The sequence below is a fragment of the Cyprinodon variegatus genome, unplaced genomic scaffold (genome assembly GCF_000732505.1).
Source record: "Cyprinodon variegatus isolate N-32 unplaced genomic scaffold, C_variegatus-1.0 Scaffold66, whole genome shotgun sequence".
In the NCBI taxonomy this organism is placed as follows: domain Eukaryota; kingdom Metazoa; phylum Chordata; class Actinopteri; order Cyprinodontiformes; family Cyprinodontidae; genus Cyprinodon; species Cyprinodon variegatus.
In genome coordinates, this window is record NW_015150519.1 from 1,099,603 (window position 1) to 1,126,303 (window position 26,701).

Sequence of the window (26,701 nt, forward strand, 5' to 3'; positions counted from 1 at the left end):
AAAACAGTTGCCTTGCAGCCATCCTCACTCAATGTGTGCAGGACCCCTATGTCACTTTCTCTTTAATTTCACCAATTTGCACCAGGTTCTATTGGTCTGATGCTTAAAATTCTGATACAATATAGTGAGGTAGAGGTTGTGTTCAGGATGGATGAAGTTTTTTTTTTTTTTAATCACCTGTGATTGCTGTGGCCCACAGCTGACAGCCACAACCTCCTTAATGAGCTTCTTTTCCTTCAGTTTGACTGCTTCCTCCACAGCGATCTCACAGAAGGGGTTCATCGAGTGCTTCACGCCATCCGTCACCACGCCACTGTTGTCGGGCTTTACACGAATCTGAAGAGAAACAAACCAGAGGAGAGTGACTGAAGGGCAGCCAGGTAGCAGGAGAAATCCACCAAATCTACTTTCATTTGCTCAAGCAGAAAACGGAAGAATTCACATCTGCACCTTGAGCTCCATGATTTATAGACCTCAACTAAATAATAAGTGACTGATTACAATAGAATAGCTTCTTAATGTTTATGCATTGGACTGCAACATGCAACAGCAAATAGGAGCTTTGTTCTCTGAAGTATTAAGATGAACACTATTGTTATTTTAGAAAGACGTTGCAGGGGAAAAATATTAATATCTAGATAAATATAGAGTACTTTTATACCAAGAAGTTGTTTTTGCCCACCCTGCTCAGTAATAGATAACCTACCATTTAATGGACTACATCAGGTATGCCATAACTATGCATAGTTTGGCTTCATTTATACCTTTGTTCCATGATCTGAAGGACATTATTGTATTTAAACATTCTCAGCTATGCAGAAAAGTAGCTCTGTAGCGTTTGGATATTTAGTTTACTATTAGATTTTTATTGTAAATTATGCAGAGTTGAAAAAAAACAAAAAAACACTTATGTTGTTGTTTACAATACCCAAGACTAAAGTGGAATAGGCCAAATCTGTTATCTGAATTCATGCAGTTATTTTAGCCAACGTTTACTTTTTTTTGATAACAAAACATCTTAGTTGCAGCCTTGATTTTACCACCTGTATGTTAAAAAAAAAAGGCCTAACTCTCCCTAGGGGTCGCACAATGGCAGCCCAATGCCCAAAAGGATGGGTTAAATGCAGAGGTAAATTTCTCCAATGTGAGATCAATAAAATTAAATTATCTATATTCTAAGACATACCTGTGCTGCAATAAAAGGCAAGTGGCATCAAATATGACAGAGGGCCTGAATGCATAGTGCCTGAATACTTGGACATTTGTTTGTTGCAATCCAAGCAGTACTTACTAATATTACTACTAGCAGTACTAATAGCCATATAGATACTCAGAAATTCTGATTAAAATACCTTTGCTTGATATTCTGTAGCTTTGGCTGAGGTGCTATAGAACCTTGTATATTGTTTGGTACAAATGTAAGTTGCATGGAACAAAACACAATTTCTATTTTGGGTATTACAATTTCAATGTACTAGCAAATAATGGTTTCATGCTAAAGCAAGAAAATTAAACCTAAGTGCATTTTCCACACATATTTGATCGTCTAGTCCATCTGCACAGATCCAGTGCTCGCAGGTGCAAATATACTGCAGAGATCCTGTTGGGGGCAGCTGAGACAGGAGTGTTCCTGTATGAACTTCATGTAACTGATAGTACATTTTGGCTTTGCTCAACTGATCAGACTCCAGGAAAAAGATTAATAAACAATACAACAATATTCTATTAATACTTGACACCCCTGTATAACACTAGTATTTTCTTAGTGGCTGTATATTTAAAAAAAAAACTAAAGACTACAGCCTGTGAAGACCAACCATACAGCCAGGCAAAGGTTACACAACAACAAAGAAAAAATGAACCTGAAGAGCGTTGCTGCGTCTTTAATCAATGTAAAGTGTGTTGCAATCACATTGAGCATATGACCTTTACAGCACATTATAAGTTAAACGTATAAAATGTATGAACAGTCGGCTAATATTAGCTTTAAAAGCCAGCAGCCCATGAATAAACCACTCAAAATACAATTAAAGGAAATTTTATCAGCTTAAAATAGAAAACTATGGCTTACCTTAACTGCATAATCGATGACACGCTTTACTCCGACAAGAACACGGCCCGGCATTGTGATTTAAAACGCTTAAAGATCACAAACTGCCACCAACACAGTCACCGCAGTGAACCTTCAACCAAGGAGGACGAGTCGGAATTTTTTGAGGGTGAAACAACCAGACATTAAGACACCGCCTACCATTTCAGCCAATCACAGGCACCTACTGAACTACGTCTTTGGTGCTGATTGGCTAAAATTCGATGACAGATGTTGCTAAATTAATCAGAACAGTGCTGCAAAATAATTCACTCTTGGATTAATAATACAGCGATATATTTTACTTTTGTAAGGGGAATAATTTGGCAATGCGCGCTATTAAAAATAAATACTAAAAGTTCATCGAACATTTTTTGCGGTGCTCATTCATATATGTTGTTAAGGAAACAAAAAGAAGAAAGGTTCCGCTTTATGTAGGGCAAAGTTCATGATTAGATTCACTGTGATGGAAGTTAAATTAGAAACAATTAAAACGAGATATATGTATCTGATTCAAATATACTGGAACAATGTATGTATTGGATGCATTGAATATACTTCAAGCATCTTTTCCTCCTTTGTGCGCCTTCTGTTGTTTATAAGAGCCGAATTTCTCCATTGTGAGATCAATACATTTCTGTTCTGTTCTCTTCTATTCTATTGTTTTTTTCTCTAATAAATGTGTCTTTTTTTATTATTTAATTAATTTAATTATAATTTTATTTTTTTGCTTTCCGGATAAGCCTATCTTTACGGAAGAGGATTAGGGCCACAGGAAAAAAAAAAGAAAGATAACTGATTTTTACATTTTATTTCAGTATAATACAAGAAAAAATTCAGAATTATGACTTTAATCTCAGAAGTCTGACAGCTAACATGTTAGCATCAAGCCATAGCCATGTCCGTTTTAAAGACTTTCTCTTGTTTTAATCACCTTCTGCTCTTCCTTTAATGGTATAGCTTCACATGGGACCCCTTGGGCATGTAAAAAGTCACCTAATTCCATAATTTTTCCACCAATGTGTTACTGGCCCTCCCAAACAACCCACATCTTTGTCAGTGAAGCTGAGTGCTCTCACATCTCTTCCTTCATGGTGCCCATCTACATTAAGATCCAAAATTCTGAGATTTAAGTCAGAATTCTGAGATTAAAGTCAGAATTCGGAGAAAAAAGTCAGAATTGTGAGAAAAAAGCCAGAATTCTGAGAAAAAAAAGTCAGAATTTTGAGAAAAAAAGTCAGAATTCTGAGATTAAAGTCAGAATTGTGAGAAAAAAGCCACAATTATGGGTTTAAAGGCAGAATTTTGAGGAAAAAGTCAGAATTGTGAGATTAAAGTCAGAATTTTGTTTAAACAGTCAGAATTCTGAGGAAACAAAAATCAGAAATGTGAGATTCAAATCAGAATTCTGAAAAGCCAGAATTCTGAATTTTTTCTCAAATACTGAAATAAAATGTAAAAATCAGTTAACTTTTTATTTTATTTTTTTCTTAGTGACCCTAATCCTCTTCTGTATTTCTGTGACATTGATAAATGAAAACGAAAGCGCAGATTAAACCCTCCGGGCTGCTTTTCTTCGCAGCACAGTGGAGTCTCCTCTGCTCAGTCTCAGCCACAGCAGATTCTGCGGCCTCCATTTTAACTCCGACACCGAGTCGCACCTCACGTGTCCTGGGCCGTCTCTCTCACATGACCCCAGTGTTTGTTCCCGTGATCAGCACTCCCATCTCCGTCTGTGACAGCGAATATCACTTTTTATTTTCACCCTGATGGATATGCTCGAACAAAGTCTGGACACTGCAAGGTGAGCGGAGCTCTGTCAAAATGGCTAACAGAGGCAAGCTAGCAACTACATGCTATTTAGCAAAGCTAGTTTAGAGCGCTTAGCGAGGCCTGATCCGATAAACTGCTGTCAAAAAGAGTTTGAATATGAGAGTTAGCAACTAAAGTGAATGACTTTTAAAACAGACGACATCTCACGTGACACTTAAGGATACTTAATGAGAATGCATCGATTAGCTAATAACATTTCAGCAGCTAAGATAGCTTAAGCTAACTGTTAAAATACAAAATATTGTTGTCAGCAGTTGAGGTAAACACAGAAACCGCAGTGAGGATGGGGTTTTCTTTAAAATAACATTGTTGGTTTGCGGAAATCTTGGCTCGGTTTGGTTTGAGAGAAGCTGAGGGTCATTTTATGATGTTTGTTTGATCATTAAAGCATTTTAAGCGTTTCGTAGTTTCTGAAGTTGTTTTTGCATTCAAATTGCAGCCAAGAAAAGCAAGAAGAAGAGGTTGTCCAGACATCTGAGGGTGAGAATTTGTTTGGCTTGCTGTAAAAGTTATGTATGTCAAAGATGAAATAAATCGAAAGAAAATTTATCTTATTTCACACCTTCAGAAACTCCCTCTCTGGATTCCACAAGCATCTTTACAAGGTCTTGTTTTTGTTTAGGGGTTGATAAACATATTTCACCCAAAACAACCTCCAACACACATCTCTAAGAGACAAATCTCCTTATTGAACAGTATGAATACTTCTATGGAGAGATTGATCTAGCAGGCATCTTGAAATTTCACACAAGGACGATTAGACTTGTCCACAAATCATTTATTTGTATATTGGCAGATTTGTTTTTGTTTTTTTTGGCCACATAATTAAGGTGTGTTTTGGTTTGATGCCTCACAATACATCTACATTTCTACTAATCGGCCATTCTGAAGTCTTCAAGGCCAGATTATCATTATATCTGGTTTTCTTATATAATTAAAATAACATTTTAATTCTGCCATATAACATATTACATTTAAACTCGGTGATAAAGTATTTCTTTTGAAAACTTCCCTTCATTCATTTATTAAATGGAAATCTGTTTGGAAATCCTGACTGAGGTGAAAAAATATAAGATAAGCCTGTTTGGCTGAAACTGAAGATAGAAAATGGAAACATTTTATCCCTTACCTTGCATAATAATACATGGATCAATGTTACTATAACCTTGATACCTCCTTTGTAGTTTTTTTTTCTTCCTTTTCTTATACTATCTTGTGTTTTTTCTTTGTTTTTTTTTTATCCCCTGCAAAAAGCAGCAGGAGAAGAGCAGACGGCTGTAACAATAGCCAGTGTTCAACAGGCTGCAGCATTCGGAGACCAGAACATCCAATATCAGTTCCGCACAGAGGGGGGGCAGGTAAGAAACTTATAGATCAATGGATCACACTGCAGCATTGATGCACCTTGATGCATATGGTGGCATATGCATCATGTGCTTTTAAGAGAAAATGATAAAGGGTTTGTAACAAGCGTGTGTTGAATTTGTTTCCAGTCCTCTTTACCATGATATTCCTGAATAAAAATAGGCAGTTTCTCAAAAAGGGGAACTGGAAGGTCCCAAGGGCCCAAGGAACCCTAAAAAAGCAACAACCCCAAGCCCAAGAACGGTCCAAATCAAAAAAAACACAAAACGAGAACAGACAAAGTCCTCCAATGTTGTTCTCGCCCCTCCCTCTTCACCCAGCATGCACAAGAACAAAATTGACAGCTCTCCAAACAGACACCGTGCCAACAACGCACACCAACAGAAGCCGCCATCAAAAGAGAAAACCATTCAAACTGAAAAGGTCGCTCAATAAAAGTAAATTAAAAGATAATTTAAGACAAGAACAGGATACAACAAAACACCGCTAAGCAGCCCAATAACAGAAATAAACCAAAATAAAAAAAAAAAAAAAAAAAAAAAACATTTCTGAAGTTAAGAGGACCATGGCAACCAGCGGACCTCCGAGGGCAACAGCAGCCAGCGCTAACCACAGCCTCTCTGCAGCAGCCCTCTCAGTGTAGCCGTGTGTAAAGAACCGCTAGCTCTGATGCAGAGTTTTTTGTTTTATTTCGCAAAATGTTCATTTGATTTGTGTTTATCTGCCTCTGTTCAATATTATTACCCCATTAAATGAAAATGGTAAGAATTTATAATTTTCTAAAGATTATTAATAACAAGAGGTGAAATGTAGCTGCAGACGAGCCGGGCAGGTGTTGACGTCATGAGTACGCTTCTGTTCAAATTGACCTATATTTATGCTGCGTGCTCCCGTTGTCCCCGAGTCCAGACTTTCCTGTGTTCTTCTCAAGAACATACTTGGTAAGGACACGAGTCCGTACTCGCGTTCTTGTGAATTGAGAATCGGCAATACTTTCAACAATCTTTAGAACAAGTATAACTGAAATTGGATGGCATTGTTGTGTATTTTGATATGAGTTTGTATACAGCAGTTATTACCAGGCCCATTGAGATTCACCAGAAAGTATTAGTGGATAAACATGGTCATTACGTTTGTTGATAAAGATCTTTAATGTTTTTAGGCAGGGTTATTTTAAAAGCCTTTTACTGTTTAATCCATTTTAATAAAAAAATATAGCAAACATTCAGGCCTTCCAAGACATTGTCCTCAATCTAAACTAGGGTTGTCACGATACTAAACTTTTCAACTCGATACCAATACTAAGGAAAGTATTCGATACTCGATACCACAAGGATAAAAACAAAATTTCTACAGAAATATTTTCATTAATAAATAAAATACAATAAATAAATACAATAAAGGTTGTATGCTGTGCACAATATTTAGCAAGCTTGATAAAAAACTTATAAAATTAAAATTAAGTGTTCCTTCATTGGCTATGCTTTGCACACATAACAATGACACTAGCCATACCGGTTAAGAAACAAAACTAATTCTCAGCAGCTGCACCTCTTACAAAAAAAAGTCTGAAACTGAAAAGTGCACAGAATTATTCAATCACAGTGTTCAGAAAGGGCATTTTCCTCTATTCTGTACTTTAGATGAATGACTGCTTAGGTGCCACTGGTGGTAGCACTGTATCAATACTTTTAAAAACGAGTATTGTATCCGGATACAACGTTTCAGTATCGATACTTTTTTGAGTATCGATACTTTTGACAACCCTAATCTAAACTAGTAAGCTTGGCAAGGAGAGCGTAATTCAGAGCAAAGGATAGAATAGTCATAATAACTGGGACACACTTATGTGAATTGGTCCATTAAAAAAAAAAATTAGAACATTGAACTTTATTGATCTCACAGCGGAGAAATTAACTCTCTGCATTTAACCCATCCCCTTAAAGAGCAGTGGGGGGTTAAGGGTCTTACTCAGGGACCCAAAGTGGAGCCTGTGGGGATCAAACTGGGTGCTTGCAACCTTCTCAGAGCACAAGCACACTTCTCTAACCACTAGGCCAACGCTCCCCTCAAAAATGCAAAATTTTGACATGTTTCTTTCACAATCTTAATATAATTGGTGCTAAAGGTGAGTTAATCTGTCAGCTAAAGGCAAGTTTAAAAGTCTCTACACTTAAGTTAACGATTAGTCAATTACTAAATTAGTTAACAATTATCAAAAATCGAGTAATCACGATTAATCCGATTAAGTGTTTCAGCCCTAAAAAGGATATTTTTAAGTAAAAGCTAACATGATGCCTCTTTCAAATCAATTCTTGTTTTTTTTTTTTTTTGGGATAAGTTATTGCTTTGATCGGGTTGAATGCAGCAGACTTGTGCAAAAAATTATTACTAATCAACGCAGGCACCTAAAGAAATCATGATTTTTATGTTTCTTTTGATAACGGCAGTTGAAGTGCTGTTGTCTTCACGGCCCATGGGGCATTGGAAAATAAATTATTTAATTTTTTAGATGTTGGAGTAGACAGTAACTCAGTCTTGATATATATCTCAAAAAAGCTTTATTCAGTAATAATATGACATTGCCAATATTTTAATATACATTATAATCTATGATTGATTTTGTTTCTGGTGGTTACAGGCTTTTCTTTTGGGAATTCTTGGCAGAACTTTTTATATTGATATTGATTAAAAGTATATCCCATCCTCTAAAGTTAATAAATGTATCATGAAATCAGGTTTGGTCAGATCGTCCAGCCGTATTAATTGGTTTTGCTGCGACATCTTACATCTTTCTTCCTGTGGAAGTGTTTAATCTCTGGCATTAGAGTGCATTCATTTGTGTATGTGCACATATGGTGTGCCTTTGGAGAATTCTGTTAGGAGTGATGCAGAAAGGGATAAATTATAGACAGTTTAGTGAAAAATTGAATGATTTTGTTTGCTTCTTAAAACCGAAATGTATAGACCTGTTTTAAACAGAATGGGCTAACTTTAAATGACTCCTGATTTAATCTACGTTATGTAGAAAATGCATTTGATTATTAACTTGACCACCCTTTGGCGGCAGAATAGATCACGGAAGAGCTGGGACATTATAACGGAAAAAAAAGCTTCTCTTGGACATCTGTTTCACTTCTCCACATGACTGCAGAGCTTAAGAAAACCTAGAATACAAATATATTTACTTCACATCTATTTACCATAAAAAAATCAATTTTCCTGAATGAAAGCTTGAACTAATAGCTAAGTTAAAATTTTAAGCATCGTGAAAGACCGAACCATTTGAGGTCTCAGAAGATTCTCGTGACCTGGAACCTCCCAATCCTAAATCATTCCCTTATGTAAAAGGAGAACAAAAGGCCTATGTAAGCTAAAGAATCCGTAGGCAAGTTTAAAAAGGAAACCGGCACTGTATATTTATGATTTATCCAAGAGTAATCTTACTGTAGAGGAAATGGTTTTGGTTGCAGCCTCTTCTGCAACAAGAAATGTATGGCTGGTTAATCAAGTAATGAGAATTTCTCATAACAAACCTGTCTAATCAGTCAATATCTGCTGTTTATGTCTCATATCCCCAAGTCAGGCGGGTTAGCGGCTAATTGGCCTGGAACGAGAATAAATATGGTTTTCTTTTCCTGGCTTTCTTAAGTTTGTTTCTATCCACTAATATGCATCTGTTAACTTCTCTGTGACTAACCATGAGATGGTCAGAGCAGTTAGTAAACTTGACATGAAGAGCATTGTCACATTGAAGAGGGTTTGTTTCTGTTTTGTTTTTATATCGTGGATGATATGGGTTTTTGTATGTGTGTTTTTCTTTTTTTTTTCTTCTGCACTGGAGAGAATTAAGTCAGTGATCCATGTGGCTCATTTGGCGTAAACAGGTCCAATGTGAGCAGTCATGTGATTGCAGTCTGGTCTGGGATTGGCATGGGGTAACTGTCACATGTCAGTCAGCAGGACAGTCACATGATGGAGGGTTACAAATAGGGATTCTTGGAACAAACAAGCTCATTTTCTTCACTGCTTACTTTAAAATTAAATCAGGCACATTCTGCAGCATAAGCACATTGTGTGGGATGGTGAGATCCATTTACTGCTAAGGTTTGAACAAGGATCTCACATACCGTACTTGGCTAACCTAAAGAAACCAATATGATAAACAAAGCTGCGAGCCAGGTGAGGTTTTTTTTTTAATCTGCGGTTAGCACACCTGAAACGCGATAAATATTGCATGACATCTCTGTTCTAATCGCTCTACTTTTCTCATATCTGTTTTTGTCCTAAAGGTGACGTACCGGGTTGTTCAGGTGACTGACCAGCACGTTGATGGAAGAGATGATTCAGGAGGAGCGGTGAGCGTGGTCTCCACTGCCGCTTTTGCTGGGGCGCCTCAGGCTGTGGCTCAGGTACCAGTCATTTTCTTCACTGAGCAGAGCTCACTGGTTTTATGTAGGGATTTAAATGGATACGTTTCCTTTATGTTGATTGGAACCGGTTATTATTCCTCATTTTATTCCCAACAAAAAACTAAAACCAATTCCTCAATCTAACTGTTCTCTATGTATGGATGTCCTGATCCGATATTCATAATGGAATTTGGTCCGATATCAGCCAAAAAATGGATATTGGAACTTTATTGGTCTGCATCTTAATTCTCAGATATAAGCAGGCTGATAGGAATCCATTTTTCATTTTAAGTTGATGAGACTCATTGGTTAAAAGTAAACGAGTCAATGGTTCTCATACCTGCTGATGTTAACTATTGTTCTCTGTTTCAGTAATATCACTTCATTAAGGCTTTTCTAACATTCCACACTAAGAAAACGAGTGATTAAAATATGTGTTGTTGGAACTGATATTGTATCCCTTTCGATATCTGTATTGGTCCATACTCAGAGCTACAGTATTGTTGTTGAATTAGGAAGGAAAATGTTGTTTTGGGATTTCCCTACCTCTTTGTGTACAGTCTTTGTGTCTACTAGTCATATTAAAAGCGCATGGTTGTCTGATCGGTCATTTGTTAGGATTTGGGACTTGTTTAAATCATGGAAAGTATTTGAAAAAGTTGGTGAATAAAATCTGAGATTGTCTTAAAAGGAGAAAAGAGAGGTGATATATTTTCTGGCTTTTTGTATTGTGTGTTCAGAGACAGGTGCAATTATTGAGCTCAACAATCTAAAGAGTTATGATGGTGTTAAAAAACAAACAATGATTGCAAATGCAGCATCCTGCAGGTCAGCCATCTGTGGGTCACTGGGGTAACCCAGACACTTTTGTTTATTTTAGTGTCCCCAGGCAGGAGGGGATATGTAGCACTTCCAGTAAAGTTCTGGGTCGGTCCTAGGGACTCCCTTTAGTGGGATGTGTCTGGAAAATCTCCAAAGCTCCGTGCCTGGAAGGCGTTCTGATCAGATGCTCAAACCGTCCCCGCACTCTTTCAATGCTGATAAGCAGTGGATTTACCCTTAGCACCCAAGAGATGTTGAGGCTTTGTTGGCTCTCTCCAAGGCTGAATCTGGACCTTCTCTGAAAGAAGCTCATTTTGCTTGTATCTAGGATCTACGAAATCACACCTTAAGTCTAAGTTAAGCCCAGAAAAGAAAGTGATTGAAGATCTCAGGTTAACAACATATATTACCCCAGTCACTCACTTCCCAGCAGTAAGGGGGGATTTTGAGCCAACATTAAAATCTTTTTAAGATGGTGATAAACAGTGGAGGAATGTAGTGGTTTATATTCAGATTATTTACAGGAAAAAAATCAATAATTAAAAAAAGATATTTTTTTTCCTGAAGTTTTTTTAAAACGTTTTCTCATGAATAAATGATAAATGTTGAGTACTACCTTTATTCCGCTTAATGATGTAAAAATGAGTAGAATTCCCCTGAGCTAACGTATGACTACAGTCTCTGAAACCCACTGGAAATCAGTTATTTTAGCAATTTTATCCAAGTCGATCACAGAGGTGCTTAGTTCCCTTTTGTTCAGCTATATTTGCCAACAGGGAGTTCAGTATGACGACTCTCTGCTACTTGTTGAATGAGCTGCATATGGAGTAACAGAAATAAGGGAGGGGTCCATTCCCTATGCAATTAACCCACTGACCCCTTCTGATCCTCCATTCATGCATTTTTACATGCTACAGCTGTGCTTCTGTTTAGCAATCTATAAACAGGGCTTAAAAAAAGAGTGCAGTGTAATCTGTAGTATAGGGATTCAAAATTATCATTAAAAATGGGGACTCTGCATCGATTCTTTCTAAATAAAGTGAACAGCAGCATTCTCTTTGATGCTTTTCTTTCTGAGTTCAGTGTAAGGGAAATAAGGTTTAGGAACATAACGGTTGCATTAATGGGGATCATCTTGCAAATGCCCAATTTTCTGTTGGAATTAAAAACAAATTATTTCATCAAACAGCCTTAAAGATTGTATTCTTATGCTGTAGGGCTTTAGTGAAATGCGTTTGAAAAATGTATGTCAAAATGTGTAATGGGAGGTTAAATGTAAAAGTGAGAAATCTGCATTGGCTAGGGGGAAAAAAACAACAAAAAACAATTAGAACTTTTAAACATTAACAAGAAGCTTATCGTTAAAGTCATATTAGTATAATTAGTGTCATAATTTCTAAATAAACTTAATAAACTTCTTTTTTAATTTTATTTCTTCTGTTTTTTTTATGGTTTTACATGTGATAAAATGTGTTTTAGAATCAGAATAAGTTGTACCACAGTTAGAAAGATCAATGATGCATTTGTAGCCTCAGTATTCCTAACCTGATTTCAGTCACAGTACACCACTGGCTTCTCAGACCTTGTTATCACCACTAACGAGATCTGTGCCGCTTCCCTTTTTCTCTTTATCCCTGCCGTCCCACCGCTCCTTGTCTTCCTCGGCCGTCTATATGGGGGGGATGCCGCTATTGAGTCTGACAGAGAATGAGGTGTGCGTTTACCTGCTGTGACTGCTCCATTGCCACTCGCTCATGCCTTTCCCCTGTTTCTCTCTTATCTGTCACAGGCTGTGATCCAAAACCCTTTCAGTAATGGAGGAAGCCCAGCAGGAGAGGCAGTGGGAGGGGAGACCCGCTTCGCTTACTTTCCTGCAACCGCGGTGAGCGACGGGACTGTGTCGGTGCAGGCCGCAGCAGATCCAACCCTCACACAGGCAGGGGGTGAGTCACGTCCCACTCTCAGTCTGCACTGGGCTGAGGCACAACACACTGTAACATGGCTAATTAAGCCATTAGTTTGACAAAAAAGGCATCATTAGAAGTACACCAGAACAACATCCCCGTCTCTAGTAGATCTAAATAAGCCATTATCTCCAAAGCTCTTGCAAGTTTATAATAAAGCATAAAAGCTTTAGATGCAAACTTAGTTGTCATCGTTGTTCCATGCTGTGAATAAAGCGTTATTTGCAGCAAAGACGAGACGCAAAGAAACGCTTTAAACATTGATTTTCATAAAGTCTTTTAACAGCATGTTTTTGTCTGGATCAGCCACTGCCACGAAAGATGTAAAATATTTCCTGTCATGACTGAAAAACCTCAACCAACTTAAACGCAATCAGACGTGTCTGCAGGAGGCACGTCGTTTTTGAATCGGATAATTTCATAGAGCAAATAAACGCAATATATAAACCACAGGTGGTGTCATCTAACATGTGAGCCTTTATTATAGTTCAGTCACTGCTTGTTTGTATCACATGCTGCCATCCAGCTTCATCCACACAGTCACATGTTGACATTGTGCTGTATTAACCATTTGTGTGATTGTGTTGTGCTTTTGTAGATCAGGCGTGTGAGGAAATCGGTTGATATGGGTTCCTGTTCTTTGCTTTGAAGGTTTTCCAAACATTAGTAACTAGGCGACCAAACGCTCTATTATGTGCAACAAATCTGCATTTTTGGTCTTTGATTTCAGGCAGGTTGAGATTCTGTGAGCAAGCTGTTAAAGAGTAAGGCCGGACTGATTCTAGCAGAACTGTTGTTTTTTGTTTCAGTAATTTTATTTTTATTTGTAAATAGTTGAAATGGGATTCATGTACATATATTTTATATTTATGTTTTAAAAAGTTCTAAAACTTTGATTTGACAAGATTTGTACAGTTTTAGTCTGCCTAATAATTTCAGGCTTTCTGTCCGGTTTTATGATTAGCATAAGTTATTTATTCCATCCATAAAAAGAGAGTGAGATATCCTAAATAGTGATTTGATGCAGAGGGCGATTTTTGCATGAATAGAAGACCCAGCCCTGGTTAGTTTAAGGTATAATTTGCAGTTTTTTGCCAAAACTCTTCTTTCAAAGGGTCTCATTAAATATTATTTTGCTTAAGATTTTAAAACAAGATTAGTCTATTGCAAAGTTGATAATGGAAACTAAACGATTGGTTTCTCAAACCCATCCTGAAAATGCAAACTCAAAAGCTCTATCTCAGATAAAGCTGTTATCTTAGCACTTACCTGCAAGCATCTGATAATGTATCCTGTTAGACTTGTGCAACACATCCATGAATCTCTCTTAACAGATTACATCGTCTACTGCAGCCATAGAACTTAAACTACTTTGATGTAACGTGCTAATGGAAGCTGAATAATATAAATGCCACAAACACCTTTTGTGCATGATAATTAATGTAAATAATAGTTCTAGAGGCTATTCTAGACTGATATTGGAAAACACTAGCTATGTTTACTTTGACATAATTGGAATAAACAGCTGATTGGAATGAAAATGTTTCAGTCAGAGAGTTTCAGTCCAATTCAGGTTTATTTAAACAGGTGGATTTTCTGACAAATATCCCATAACTTAACATTCGGTTCCATTGAAGTTTAAAAACTCCTCTGCTGTTAGCTGTGTATTACACATGAATTATAGCTGGTTATTTTTAACATCAAGTTGTCATAAATGTTTCACAAAAACCTTTTTGTTACTTGTGTTTGGATCATTTTGTTGACTAAACTGATTTTTTTTTTCACCCAGTTTAACATACAAACCATTTTCAGAAATATTACATATATGAATCGAAAACTAGATTTCAAAGAGTCTGTGAAATAATTAAGTCTATGTTTAGTGTAGGTTGTATGTTTTGTCCCATTCCATAGTGGTCTGAATGGCAAAAAAAATTTTCCATTTCATATTTTGAAAATAAGAATAAAGGCTTTATAAATATCAAACTGGCTTTCTAAAGAAATTATGTTGAAGTTGTGCATCAGTAGGAACCGATAAAGCAGGGGTCAGGTTCAGCATTGATAGCCAGTTGCAATGGATGACCAGGCTTTCAAATAGTTTATCCCATGTAGATCTTTATAGGTTTTTGTTTTAAATCATTGCCACAGAAAGCCTTTTTTCTTGCTAATGTCACAGAGTGTCATCAGCCATCCTGAAGTTCAGTCTGTCAGTCAATTTTGTCCACAGAGCAGTGCAATTCAAGAAGCGCAACAGTTAAATCAGTCGTCCTACTCAAATACAGTAGGTTGTCAAGCTGAACGCAGGCTGTACTCTTCATGTCAGCTTAAATTTGCTTCACTAGATCAAGTTACAAGCTGAAGGCAACTAGGCGGCACTTTGACACAGACTTCATTCAAATAAGAAATATTATGATCTTATGTTGTGAGATCCTGAATCCCAAACGTTAAATTATTATAATTTTTTTTCTTTTAACAGGAACTATTTTGTCGTGTTTTCAAAACTTGTATAAAGTGTATTAACTTGATCCTCATTGCTTAATTAAAAGTGATTGTATAATTTATACAGGTCAGTTTTATGTGATGATGACGCCCCCTGATGTCATTCAGACCGGCACACAGCGAACCATCGCCCCACGCGCGCAGTCCTACCCTACGTAAGTGTCTGCTCCCCTTAAATAAGGAAACATCAGAAGCTTCTTTACTTTTAAAGAACTCATTGATTGATACCTGGTGTTTAAGGCTGTTTTCCAGTTTGCCATGGAGCATTTAAATTAGGCATTGCTTTCATTGTTTTGATGATACTTTACACTAAATATGCAGACCTTGATTGTTGCTCCTTTGTAAATCAGCAGTCTTTATCCATCAGGCTATGGTGCATTTCAGATGATGTGGTCACATCAAATAAACAAAGAAAGCTAAATTATATAAACCCAGATACTAATTTAGGGAAAGGCTGTAGAAAAGTGGACGTTTCTGAGCTTAAATGTCGAGAAATTAGACTGACCAGGTAGATTCTATTCTAATTGAAGTGAATATGGTTTAAAGAAAGAAAAGGGAATTAATATCTAGACTACTTAAAGAGGTTTCAGCCTTATTTATTCCCTCTTTATACTTCTGTTACTTTTATGTTTACTAAACACAATAATTTAGCCTGATTTCTTCCTTCTCTTCTCTCTGTTTTGGCACACATTAATCAGTTTTTTTCCTACAGAGTTTAAGTCTCGTGTTTATCTCTGAAAGCAGCTCAGTTAACAATAATCAGACATCAAACGAGATCCATCTCAGAACATCTCCAACTGTTAGCCACACGCTGGTATTTTTAGTCACAAGGATTATAAGCAGCGTAACTCAAACAGAGTCCATCATTTCTGTTAAATGACACCAGGCTGCTTCTGGCTTACTTTAGATACTTGCTTAAAAGCGGGATCTTCACTGTCTGCCAAGAACACATTGGCATTGGTTAAGTAGTGCTGAGAATTGAGAGATTCTTGAATCTTCAGAAGCTTTATTTATTTTTTATGTATGTGTTTTTTCTGTCGTTTGGTCAAAGGCGGCTCACAGTCATTTGTTCTCTGGGTCACAAACTGAACACATGACTCATTATCAAATTGGGTTTGCTCCGAATTAAGTAAATATTCTTGTTTTTGTCCATTTGGCTTTAACCTGTAACACGTGAAACTTCAGGTTGTTTTATCTTTAAGAACAGAAGTGAAGGGAGTTCATGTTTAAAAAGTTACAGGAATTTGCTCTAGTTTTCAAGTTGGGTTTATGTGATAGTTAAACACAAATGTGAATTAGAAGAAAAGAGTAAATACTTTTCTTTTAAGCTTTTTGAATACATTCATATTTTACTGCAGTTACTACAGATGCTCATGGGATATCTACCAGCTTTTCACAGCATTTGATCATAACACATGACTCTGCTTTGATCCCAACCACTGCATTAAAGCCATTGCTGTACATTTTGCATTGTTGTGCTGCTTAAAAAGCTTCTGCCAAAGTCTCAAATCTTTTCCATGCTCCAATGATTGGCTGGTATCTAGCTGCAATCATCTTTTCAATCATTCTGACCAGCTTCTCATTTCCTGCTGAAGAAAAGGAGCCCCACTGCAGGAAGTTACCACTACCTTCTTCCTCAGTTTGTATAATGTATTTTTGATGATTATTTCAGTTTTCCACCAAACATATAGATCATTGTGTTTCCCAACATTTCTGCAGTGTCCTCTGCAGAGCTTGTGAGCAGCTATAATTGGGACTATAAGTGAAATGCTGCAGCTCCCCCAGAGATGCCGCTGGCCTCTTGGATGCTTCTTTAACTGGTGTGCTGCTTAACCAGCCCATCAGTTTAGGTGGACACCTTTGTACTTCACCCATCATTATTCCTGACCTCTCTAATGTGTTGCTCCATCTCCATGGTTATTTGTTCAATAATGAGCTCCTTAAAACCTCTTGGGTCTTTAAAAAACAGCTGGATTAATATAGAGATTATTACCTAAAGGAAGTCTCTGTTTGTTTTTCAGATCTGTTTAAAAAAAAAACACTTATTTTTTTCCTCCCACTTGACTCTTTAGTATAAATTTATGTTTATCAGTTTAAAACTCGGGTCTGAAAATCCACAAAAGTTCAAAGGGTTTGATTATTTCACTGTACAATCCATGTGAGCTATAAATGATAAGCATCAGTCGCTATGTGTGTGCTATGGAATAAACATGTTTTTGTGTTTCAGTCGTTTCAAAGAACTTTAGATGTTTTAAAGATGCAAACTCCTTCTTGGTGGGCATCTTGGAAAGCCGAGCAGCCTGATAATCTGACAGCAGCTCTGCTTTGTTTCTGCATCAACACACTGCTGTTCCACCAAGATTAAAGAGCAAACCATGCTGGAGTTTATGTAAATCAACTGTAGATCATCTGATTTCCATCACTGAGATTTCTGTTTGTAGTTTGTATGTTCCTATTTATCACCTCCTAAGTAATAACTGTAATCCATTTAAAGTGTTGCGGATATATATGTGCTAACTAACCAACAGTGTGATTGACATGTGAAAAAAGTGAATGAAAACCTCCCACCCTATTTGCCGTTCGCAGAGATGAAAACGAGCTGCTGCAACATGAAGGTTTAAACTGGTGAGGACAGTTTCCACATTTCTCCCGCACTCCCTTTTTTTTCTTTCTTCTTTTTAAACAGTAAATGAACTAATCAAATAAGATCACAAGAAAATAAGCAGCTCAAAGCCTCTAAGACTCTCCCCTCTCATCCACTACTCCCTGGTGATTCTCCGGTGTTCTCTTGATGTACGAGACACGGATAATTTGTTCGATGCCGACCCTGATCCATTGTTGCTAGTTGTGCTTGTGGCAAATACATTTTTTCCTTTAGGACCTTGAAACTGGGTCATTGTTTTCCATCTGGAAACAAATGCACATTCCATGCTTTTTTTTTTAAGTGTTTCTTTGCTGTAGTGCAGTTTTGTTATCTTTTATTTTTTAGCCTAGTTTTTGAAGTTGGTGGAAAGAGAAAAGATATGTGAGCAATAATTGATTACTTTTGTTAACCCCTGTTGGAAAAGCTTTGTATTTTATTGAACCAGTTAAATTATCAGTTCAAATATACGTTTGGCTTTTCTGTAATATTTTACATATTACCGATCACTAGTGATCACCGGCTTAAGGCTGATCCCTTAAATCACCCGTTGCAATCGTTAGGTCCCTAAGCTGTTGTCTGGAGGCTCTCATCTTATGATTTACTGTTGTACTTAGAAGGCTGTTGCTTAAAAAGAAAATTAGAAAAACAGGGGTAGTAGCAATCAGTTTCTTGACCATTATACAGATGTTCAAGTTTTTTAACTAAAAATCTGGATAAACTGATTCAGCAGTAAAACTTTGTTTCTTTTTTGTTTTCTTAGTTTGTGTAGTTGAAGATGTAGTGAGTGTCTGTATAGTAAAGAGAAGAGAGCAGTGGATATTTCTTGCTTCAGCACATCTAGTTATTCATACAGATTTCGAATCTTTTTGAAATGAACCATTGACAAGCATTTATTTTGCAGCGGAAGTCCAATTTATAGAGAATGGAGATGCTTGATAGCATCCCCGGTTAAAAGCAGTAAAATAAATAGATCTTTAAATGCAAAAGTTGAACATTACAGAAGATTTTTAAAAAGCTCCAACCTTTATTTATGTAGGTTTATTCAGGGTTAAAAAAAAATGTTGAGGAAAAAACATTTTAAACAAAATTCCTTGAGGCACAGTCGTCGGCATCCCTAAAAATCTGTGTAAATAAAGTGCTTTTTTTCTATTTAATCTAAGCTTAATTTTTTCAAGTTGATCACAGTTTGCAGGAACTTTTAATTAGTAATCCAATACTTTCTGATTTCCTAGGGAACATATATAAGGCGACAAAGATGTCCACTTCTGTTTAGCCACCAAGGATGACCCATTTTCCTCTCATCATCACAGACAATTAGCGGGATGCTAAGCGGGGGAAAGGGTAAAAAAGAAAACCTCAAAAGCTGCAGTTAGGACTGGCTTCTTCTGCTCTAAATGGCAACAGTTGTTTGAATGCATTATAGAAATGTACATCTCTGACCTATTAAAAAAAATATATAAACAATACCTGAACGTAAACAGTCTTCAAAACTCTTGGTACTGTGATCTATTTGGCAACAAACATGTAGGATCGATTTAAATTAAAGGATATTTAAAAAACGAATTATACCTCATAGTCTCCTCACATTAAGTATGGTGGATTGTATGTGATGCCGTGGGCTTATTTTCCTGCTTCAGGCCATTTTACTGAATAGTTTATAAGCAACAGAGAGAGATTGTATTGCACACTTGCAAAGTATAATACATACAACATTTTAGGAGACACTCATATCTTACTATGATAACAGAAGGATTAGGGCTGTGTTTAAAAAAACAGAAAAATTAAGTTTCTCCCATTCTGAATCAAGAAGACAGATTAAAAAAAAAAGTTTTTTCCACTTTGCTTTGCTGCTATTAACAATCATTACTTTATTCATTTGCTGTTTAACTGTTCAACATACTTGTGTCAGATTTCCCATAACTACACAGCCATCTAATTTGAGTAACACAATGTTTTAACACTAACAATTCAATTTCAGATAGGATAAAAAAACTGTTCTAAATCCTGACAATCTGAAACAAATCGTTTCTTAAAAAAGGATACCCAGCCCTAAAGGAGGATGTGACTTCTTTAGTCATATCTCTGAGTTCATTAAACAGAGGCCAGAGGTAGGAGAGACACACAAGGTAGCCATGTTAGGCTCCAAACACCCAGGTTCAGCAGAACGCGGCTCTCTGGGTAATTTTACACACTAATAGATCAGTGTTCTCTGTTTGGGCCCCTCCTGGGAACAGAACAGGCAGCAGAATTTTGGCCAGTCTGTTTTGGCCAGGCGGCAGGTGGCTGCATTACAGCTACACACTTAGCCTTACATTGCTTTTCATCCTGAGGTGTTTCAGCGATAGGCTACCTAAGAGGCCTGTTATAAATGGGACGTTTATTAGCCTTGAATAGCAAGATAATGTTGATGAATGCTGCATATGATAGGGTAAGACATAGATGAATCTTGAGGACAGGATTACTGTTAGCCTGATTTTTGTGGTGCTCAGAGATGGGAGGTACCACAGTCTGTTTAAAAGAAAAGAAGGAGGAAAAACATATTTTATTGATTTTATTTATTTATTTTTGCAGGAAAATGGATGGACCTCGAACGCCGCGAGATGAAAGAAGACGAGCTCAACATAATGAAGGTTGGTAGTTAGTGATGATTTGAGGTTTTTCATTTCACTGGCAGTTCTGCGCATTGCACTAGAGTGTTTAACAGTTTTCTCTTTAGAAAGAATCACTAAGCCCCCTCTCAAAATATGACAGAGCAGATTGCAACACATTTTTAAAATGGCCACTAGAGGGTACAGTTGAGCTTTTAAAATTTGTCCCCAAAAAAATCTTAATTCTTCAAGCAAAAACAACCTTCAGTATTATGATAGGATAGAACAGGGCTGGAGCTTAGAATGTTTTCTTTTTTTCAAATCTTCTGCTGTATTTCCTGTCGAATTTGATTAGTTGAAAGGCGACGAAGAGACAAAATCAATAACTGGATCGTCACGCTTTCCAAGATGATACCTGACTGCACTATGGACAGCACCAAGACTGGAGCAGTAAGCCGTTTCATACTTGACTTTTTACTGCAGCCGTTTCAGATTTCTGCCTTTCAGCTGTGTGACCACAATTCTGTCTCTCCTCAGAGCAAAGGAGGCATCCTCTCAAAAGCTTGTGACTACATCCGTGACCTCAGGCAAAGCAACCAGCGAATGCAGGAGAGTCTGAAGGAAGTGGAGAGGATACAAGTGGACAACGAGTTGTGCAGGCAGCAGGTACTCCTATCAGCCCTTACTTCAAGGCTGCAAATGTGGCATCAAGTCAAGTCTCGATGAGTTCAAGAATACATAAAGAAGGTCTATGAATGATAATTCAGAATCTTCTTTTGAGTTGGTGGGGTGTAGCAGATAAATAAATCTGTGCACAAATAGTCAGTGGGCTGCATATGTGGCTGTGAAGATTGCCACTGCATTGAATAGATTGCTCTGCTGCAGCATTCAGCAGTAAAGTCTCAGAAGCATGAAATCTACCCAAGCCCCATATGCATCTTCATTTCTCCAAAACAAACCTGCTGGGACTCCAGGATGTGTAGCTAATCGTCATTGGCTGACAAAGAGGATCAAAGAGTTCACACTCTTTTATAATGAGAAGTGTTACCTGACATCAGTGCTTTCAGAGGCAGTGGGAATGATGTACACAGGGGCTGTGTGAGAACTAAGTGCATGCCAATGCATTGAAAGTATTTTTGAAATTTTAGACCTCTGTTGCTGCCTGTCTCCCCGTTGAATCCAAAGCCTGCAAGGCATTCAGCAATATACTTTTATTCCAGAGCTGGAAGCCCTATATCTTCCGCTCAGTTCTTTGCTGGGGAAGCTTTAAAGTCAGAGTGGTTGATCATGGACAGGGGGTGTCTTTGAAAAGGTCTGCTTGAATTTTCCCTAATCCCAGGTATTCCACAAAGCTCTGCTCACATTAGCATAAGCCAGTTTAACTCTGCAAATGCATAAAAGGGTTAGGCGGATAAACTGCATGTCAAATTTACAGATGCTCCTCAGTAGTCTAGAACAGCATGTAGAATCTTCTTTATTTCAGTAATTTAATTTAAAAAGTCAAACTTCTTCATAGATTTATTGTTAATTTTTATATTTTGGAACATTTGTTTATTTAAAAAACTTAGATAAAAACACACTTTAGAATCAATATATTAGCACATTAAATATTTTCTAGCCTCCTGATAAATGAACCATTATCAATAGAAGTAATCAGCCGGTGGTTCTGCTGAGGCCATAAGGTACCCGGGTTGCTTTCAGTGCCTTTAAGATTGTCTACCTCTTTGGATCATTAGTCTCTTATCTTGACAATACTTCATTAAAAAAATCAGTTGAGTTTTGGTCAAGAAATCTTTGCTAGCCACTCAGCACAGTTATGGCATAGTCACTATACGCCACTTTTCCACTGAGAGCTCCTGGCTTTAATGCCCCAGGCTTCGTATTACCCAGCTAACAGGAATCCCGACTAATTTGTAATGTTCTTTTTCCATTACCCGGGGACAATCATGCAGAGCAACAAGGCGACGTTATTGCCAAAAAAAACGCAAAACGCAAACAACACTGCATTTGGAAGGCAATAATTACCAGAGCACAACATGCTGTTGGTGCACAGTATGTCGTGTTTCAGTATGAACTTTTCCTCCTCCTGTAGGATATATTTAAGAACATGCCATTTACTCTGACCACAGTCCACGTCCGAGAGTTCTTGCTACCAGCCTCTAGCACAGACGCTGCTTTTGCGGCTTCCATCGACCATGTATGCGGGCATGTGTACGAGAATCGCGTCCAGCATTCTGATCCCCTATGGTCCTTCAGCCTCTTGTACTCCAGCTTCATTATCTCAATCTTGTCTCGCACCTGCTTTTGGTGTACAGACACTTTATTTTGGCCAGTCTGGCTATGATCATGGTGTACATGCATTCACTGCGCATTGTAGCCTTAACCTCCCGCTAATTGTCCTCAGCAAAAATGCTTAAAAGAGGCTGCATCATCCCTCTAAATGGTCTTAGCTACTCCTCTTCTGTTTCATCAAGCTTTTAAGAAATTAGACAACGTAAACAACTGTAAAAGTGTATGCGCATTCTGTCTGTAACACCCGAAAAAAAATGGCTTAAATGTTGCGGGATGGACAGACTTAATCATAGAGAAGCCAGGCAGTTAACCAATCTTTGCTCCTTGCTACACTGCCCCGTCAAATCACCCAGCAAGGAAAGTACTGGGTCAGTTGTAGGACCAAAGCCCCATGAAGGGAAATTAGTCTGTAGTTCTGTATGGAAAAAGCAAAGCATGATTTGATTTAAGCTGCAGTGGAAAGCGGCTAGATCGCTAAGGGTCTGTTGGGGCCAGCTTCTGCTGGAAAATAAAATAAAAATCTGCATTAAGCTCGTCAATGCATCATACGGTGCTCTGAAATTAAATAGCCTCACAGACTTTGGACCCAATAGAACAAAGTGGACCAACACCAACAGACAAGGCTGCCCAAATCATCGCTGACTCTGGAAAACTGTCTTTCCCTCCTTTTTTTTCCCCTTCAGGCTGTGGAACCTCGGTAAACGAGGAGAAAAAAATGACTTCATTTAAAAAGAGGATTTTAAACCATTAAGCAACAATGCCTTTTTTTTTTTCTTCTTTTTTTCCCTTATTTCATCTACGACACGGTGATGTCTTTTATTCAGGAGAGGCTTTTCCCAAGGTTGTAACGAAATGATTTTGAGATCACCCTATAATTTGTCAATTTTAACCAAAGCTTTAAGAGGGGTTCTATCAAGGCTGCAGTTATCCACTTTACTTGTGATTCATTTTAACTCAATTATTTTCTTTTGTCAAAGTTGTCATTAATGGCAATGAGCACAGCACTATACACATAGCCCGCTTCCTCAGCTATGCCCTTTGTGTTTTCAAGTATCAGCTGCAGGTCTTTCCTAAATTATTATTTTTCATAAATTAAAACATTTCTCAAAAATTGAAAAAAGTAATTTTGAGTTCTAATAATGATCGGAAAAATTAGACTAGGTCTAACCGAACCTATATGAGTTCAGTTCTTGAAATTGCAACTGCGTTTTGTTTGTTGAATAATAAGATTTCTGTCTTTTTTGCTTTTAAGATCGAGGAGCTGAAAAATGAGAACGCGTTACTCCGAGCTCAGCTCCAGCAGCACGGCATCGAGATGGTCGGAGAGACGCCACCGCAGTAACGGCGAGCGAAAGCATCAGGAAGGAGCACCAACCACTTAAAGTGTGTCACTGATGCTGTAGGGGAGGCGGACAAAAGCAGACGAGCTGATTGGAAAAAGACTTGTGGAGAATCACTCTGTTTTTAGTGATTGCCTCCTTCTCCAGCTTCCGGGTCACGAACCCTTCACCAGCCATTTGTGGCTGCACTTGACTGTTCCGGTCCTATCGAGATAACCACCCATTGCAGCTCAGTAGAAGTGTACTCCAAGAACATGTCCCCTCACCTCTGTCGGAGTGCTGTACCAGCACTAGCTATGAAGCAGGACCTCTGCTGCACTTCTCCTGTGATTAGTATTTATGTAGCCTCACTAATGGACTATGAGTTTTGTTTTGTTCCTTGTGAGTTTCCGTTCTTCCCCCATTCTTAATTTTGTCATAGTTCTTGCTTTTATCCTGCTTGTGTTTTTGAGTTCTGTATTAAGTTGTTTTTAGCATATAATTTATTAGTCTGCTTGCTGACAGAAGACTTGAAGGAGACCAGTTACGCTGAACATCCCCCACCCCACCTCAGAGGAGCAGTCTGATTTTTTTATTTTTTTTTTTTAAAGCCAGAAAACGTCAGTTGGCATAAACACGATTCTAGAGACAAGAATATTATGACACGCTCATTTTACCTACATCCAAAGACAAATGAGCAGCCGTGCGATCCGACGCCTCCGGGCAGATTTATGTAAATATGACTTCTCATGTTTTAATACAGATGTTACAGAATGTTAGAGCGGATTATGTCTGGGAGTCAACAATCAATAACTCATTAACTCCATGCTGGTCCTTCGTCATACTTATTACCATGAAGTGTGTGCAATCTTGAAGCTTGATTTGAGCTATGAAAAAAAATAAAAAAAGACCAGGGGCATACTTGAAATGTTGGGCATTTGAGTGATTGAAGAAAGGCAAAACAAATCACTTGTAAAGTTCCGATTGTTTAAATGGTATTTAAGTAAAAATGACAACAGCAAAATGGGTAGATAATTTCCAACTGAGCACTTTGGACTGTTAGCTGGAGAGCAATGCAGTACAAACTATTGCCAAACCATTTTCCGGTACCGTGGGTTGGGTCTTTTTATTTTTCATTTTTATTAGTTATGATTTAGCTGTTTCTCAACATTGCAGGAATAATCCCCATTTGCTTTACTGCAAGATGTTTGCCCCTATTTTGGTTTGCAACTCTTCAGATGGAGCTCAACTTGCAGGGAGGGAGGCACCCTGGGGAGCAGCATTAAAAGACTGCCTGCTATAAAAAAAAAAGCATACAGAAATCATGTTACTCTTTTTAGCTGAGCACAACTTGTTCTCTAAGAAAAACAACGATTCAGCTGGAAACTCCCATTTTCTGAACAATAACTGGGAACATCAACGATTCTAGTCAATATTAACATTGTTGACAAGTTTTCTTTTCTAAATGAATACACATTATTTTTTTTGTTGCTTTTTTTCTTGCTTACGGCAATGGCAGTGATAATGGGGGAACAAAGCTAAGACTTGGAGCTGCTCATTAAAGCGCCGTTTCTCCACCGGGTATCAGCATCTCAGGATCCAGCAAAGCAAAACCAACACTGAAATCCCTTGCAAAAAAAAATAAAATCAAGCAGCCGAAATATCGAAGACTTCATAAGTTAACAGCTTGTGCTTTGAAAGTGCCGTTTTGCTGCAACTACTACTTACAAACCTGATGGAGATAGTGCAGGTGGCTCATTTATCAAACAAGGCTCTCAGCCAAAGTTGAATGATAGATGTGGAGTAGGATTTTTTTTTTCTTTTAATGTAAGACCTCACTCAGAGTAGAGCAGAAATGTAAAGAGCTAAATATTTCCTATTGAAGGTGGATCTTCACAAATGAAAGGTTGTTTGTGTGTGATTCTTTTTGATTTTCTTTGCTTTTTTTAATGGTAAGAGAGAAAAAAATAAGCTCCCTCTGTGTAGCAGCCTCACTGTTCTCAGGTTAGAGACATTTTTTCTTAATAAAACAGTGAAAAATTACACTTTGACTTGTTGATTGCCTTGATTTTTTATTTTATTTTTTAAGGTTCATTGTCCATAGTTTGGAAAGGGTGTTTAAAATGTGCTATTTCTGTTGTGCTTCCGAGATTCCGTTTCTTATGTGTTAGACTGTTAATTGGCACCACAGATGGAAAATGTATTAGTTTTGCTTAGTTAAAAGAAAATGAATTTCCATTTCACAACTCTCTGACTGCAAGACCTTTTAAAGAACCTTATTTAATAGTATTTTTTTAATTAAAAACTAAATCTATGCAAAAAAAAAAATATTCAGGGTTGTTTTAATAATGTAATTTTTATATCTTCCATCTCCACTTTTGATTAAATTTATTTAATTTAAATTTCAACTTTAAATGTCTTGCATATCAACCTTAATTGAAAATCCATTGTTTACAGTATGACCTGTAACACATTTATAGCAGCTGCAACAGCAGTTCTCTAAAATCTTACATCTAACGGGTAACCAATTAAAAATCAGTGTGGTCCAGATAAAGAAAATTAACAACCAGTAAAGGTCCAGAGACATTTTTTATTATAATCCGTTTCTTTAAACAGCATTTAACATTTAAATAAAATCAGGTGTTAATGCATCCATGTTATACATCGAAATTTTTAATAAAAAACATAAAAAAAATAGAACTTTATTCATTTTAAAATCTAAATTGTTTTTGAAGTAGAGAACAATCATTCAGTTTGGTATATAGACAATTACCTGACTCAATTTTTTTATAAAACGCCTGAACTGACCCGTGTTTTTTTCCTTTCTTTTTTTATTGGCTTAATGAAAGGGGGCTTTAGGCTGAGCTGCAAGGCTTT

The 26,701-nt window shown here is 37.4% G+C and overlaps 2 protein-coding genes across 4 annotated transcripts in view; one reads left to right on the plus strand and one right to left on the minus strand.

The window, feature by feature from the left end:
• The window catches only part of etfb (electron transfer flavoprotein beta subunit), a 9,046-nt gene extending 6,827 nt beyond the window's left edge, over nt 1-2,219 (minus strand). The window contains exons 1-2 of the mRNA XM_015371863.1: nt 2,072-2,219; nt 178-336 (exon numbers count right to left, since the gene is read on the minus strand). Coding sequence (XP_015227349.1) covers nt 178-336; nt 2,072-2,125 — 213 coding nt within the window. The 5' untranslated portion in view covers nt 2,126-2,219. The remainder of the gene's footprint in view (nt 1-177; nt 337-2,071) is intronic.
• A 1,450-nt stretch (nt 2,220-3,669) lies between these two features.
• On the plus strand, nt 3,670-25,784 carry usf2 (upstream transcription factor 2, c-fos interacting). 3 transcript variants are annotated; one of them, XM_015371895.1, is made up of 11 exons: nt 3,670-3,893; nt 4,362-4,402; nt 5,180-5,280; nt 9,580-9,699; nt 12,311-12,464; nt 15,049-15,136; nt 17,568-17,606; nt 20,197-20,255; nt 20,569-20,663; nt 20,751-20,879; nt 23,758-25,784. In XM_015371895.1, the coding sequence occupies exons 1-11, from the start codon at nt 3,859-3,861 to the stop codon at nt 23,845-23,847; spliced, it is 951 nt and encodes a 316-aa protein (XP_015227381.1). In that variant the 5' UTR covers nt 3,670-3,858; the 3' UTR covers nt 23,848-25,784. The 3 variants fall into 3 exon arrangements, with proteins under 3 accessions (XP_015227381.1, XP_015227382.1, XP_015227383.1); XM_015371896.1 differs by lacking the exon at nt 17,568-17,606; XM_015371897.1 differs by lacking the exons at nt 3,670-3,893; nt 4,362-4,402; nt 5,180-5,280 and adding an exon at nt 9,322-9,469.
• Nucleotides 25,785-26,701: the final 917 nt, after the last annotated feature.

Coding starts and splice junctions, on each gene's coding strand:
- usf2 (XM_015371895.1), top strand. CDS start 3,859: ATGGATATGCTCGAACAAAGTCTGGACACTGCAAG. Junction 5,281..9,579: donor TCCGCACAGAGGGGGGGCAG/GTAAGAAACTTA, acceptor TTTGTCCTAAAG/GTGACGTACCGGGTTGTTCA. Junction 15,137..17,567: donor CGCGCGCAGTCCTACCCTAC/GTAAGTGTCTGC, acceptor TGCCGTTCGCAG/AGATGAAAACGAGCTGCTGC.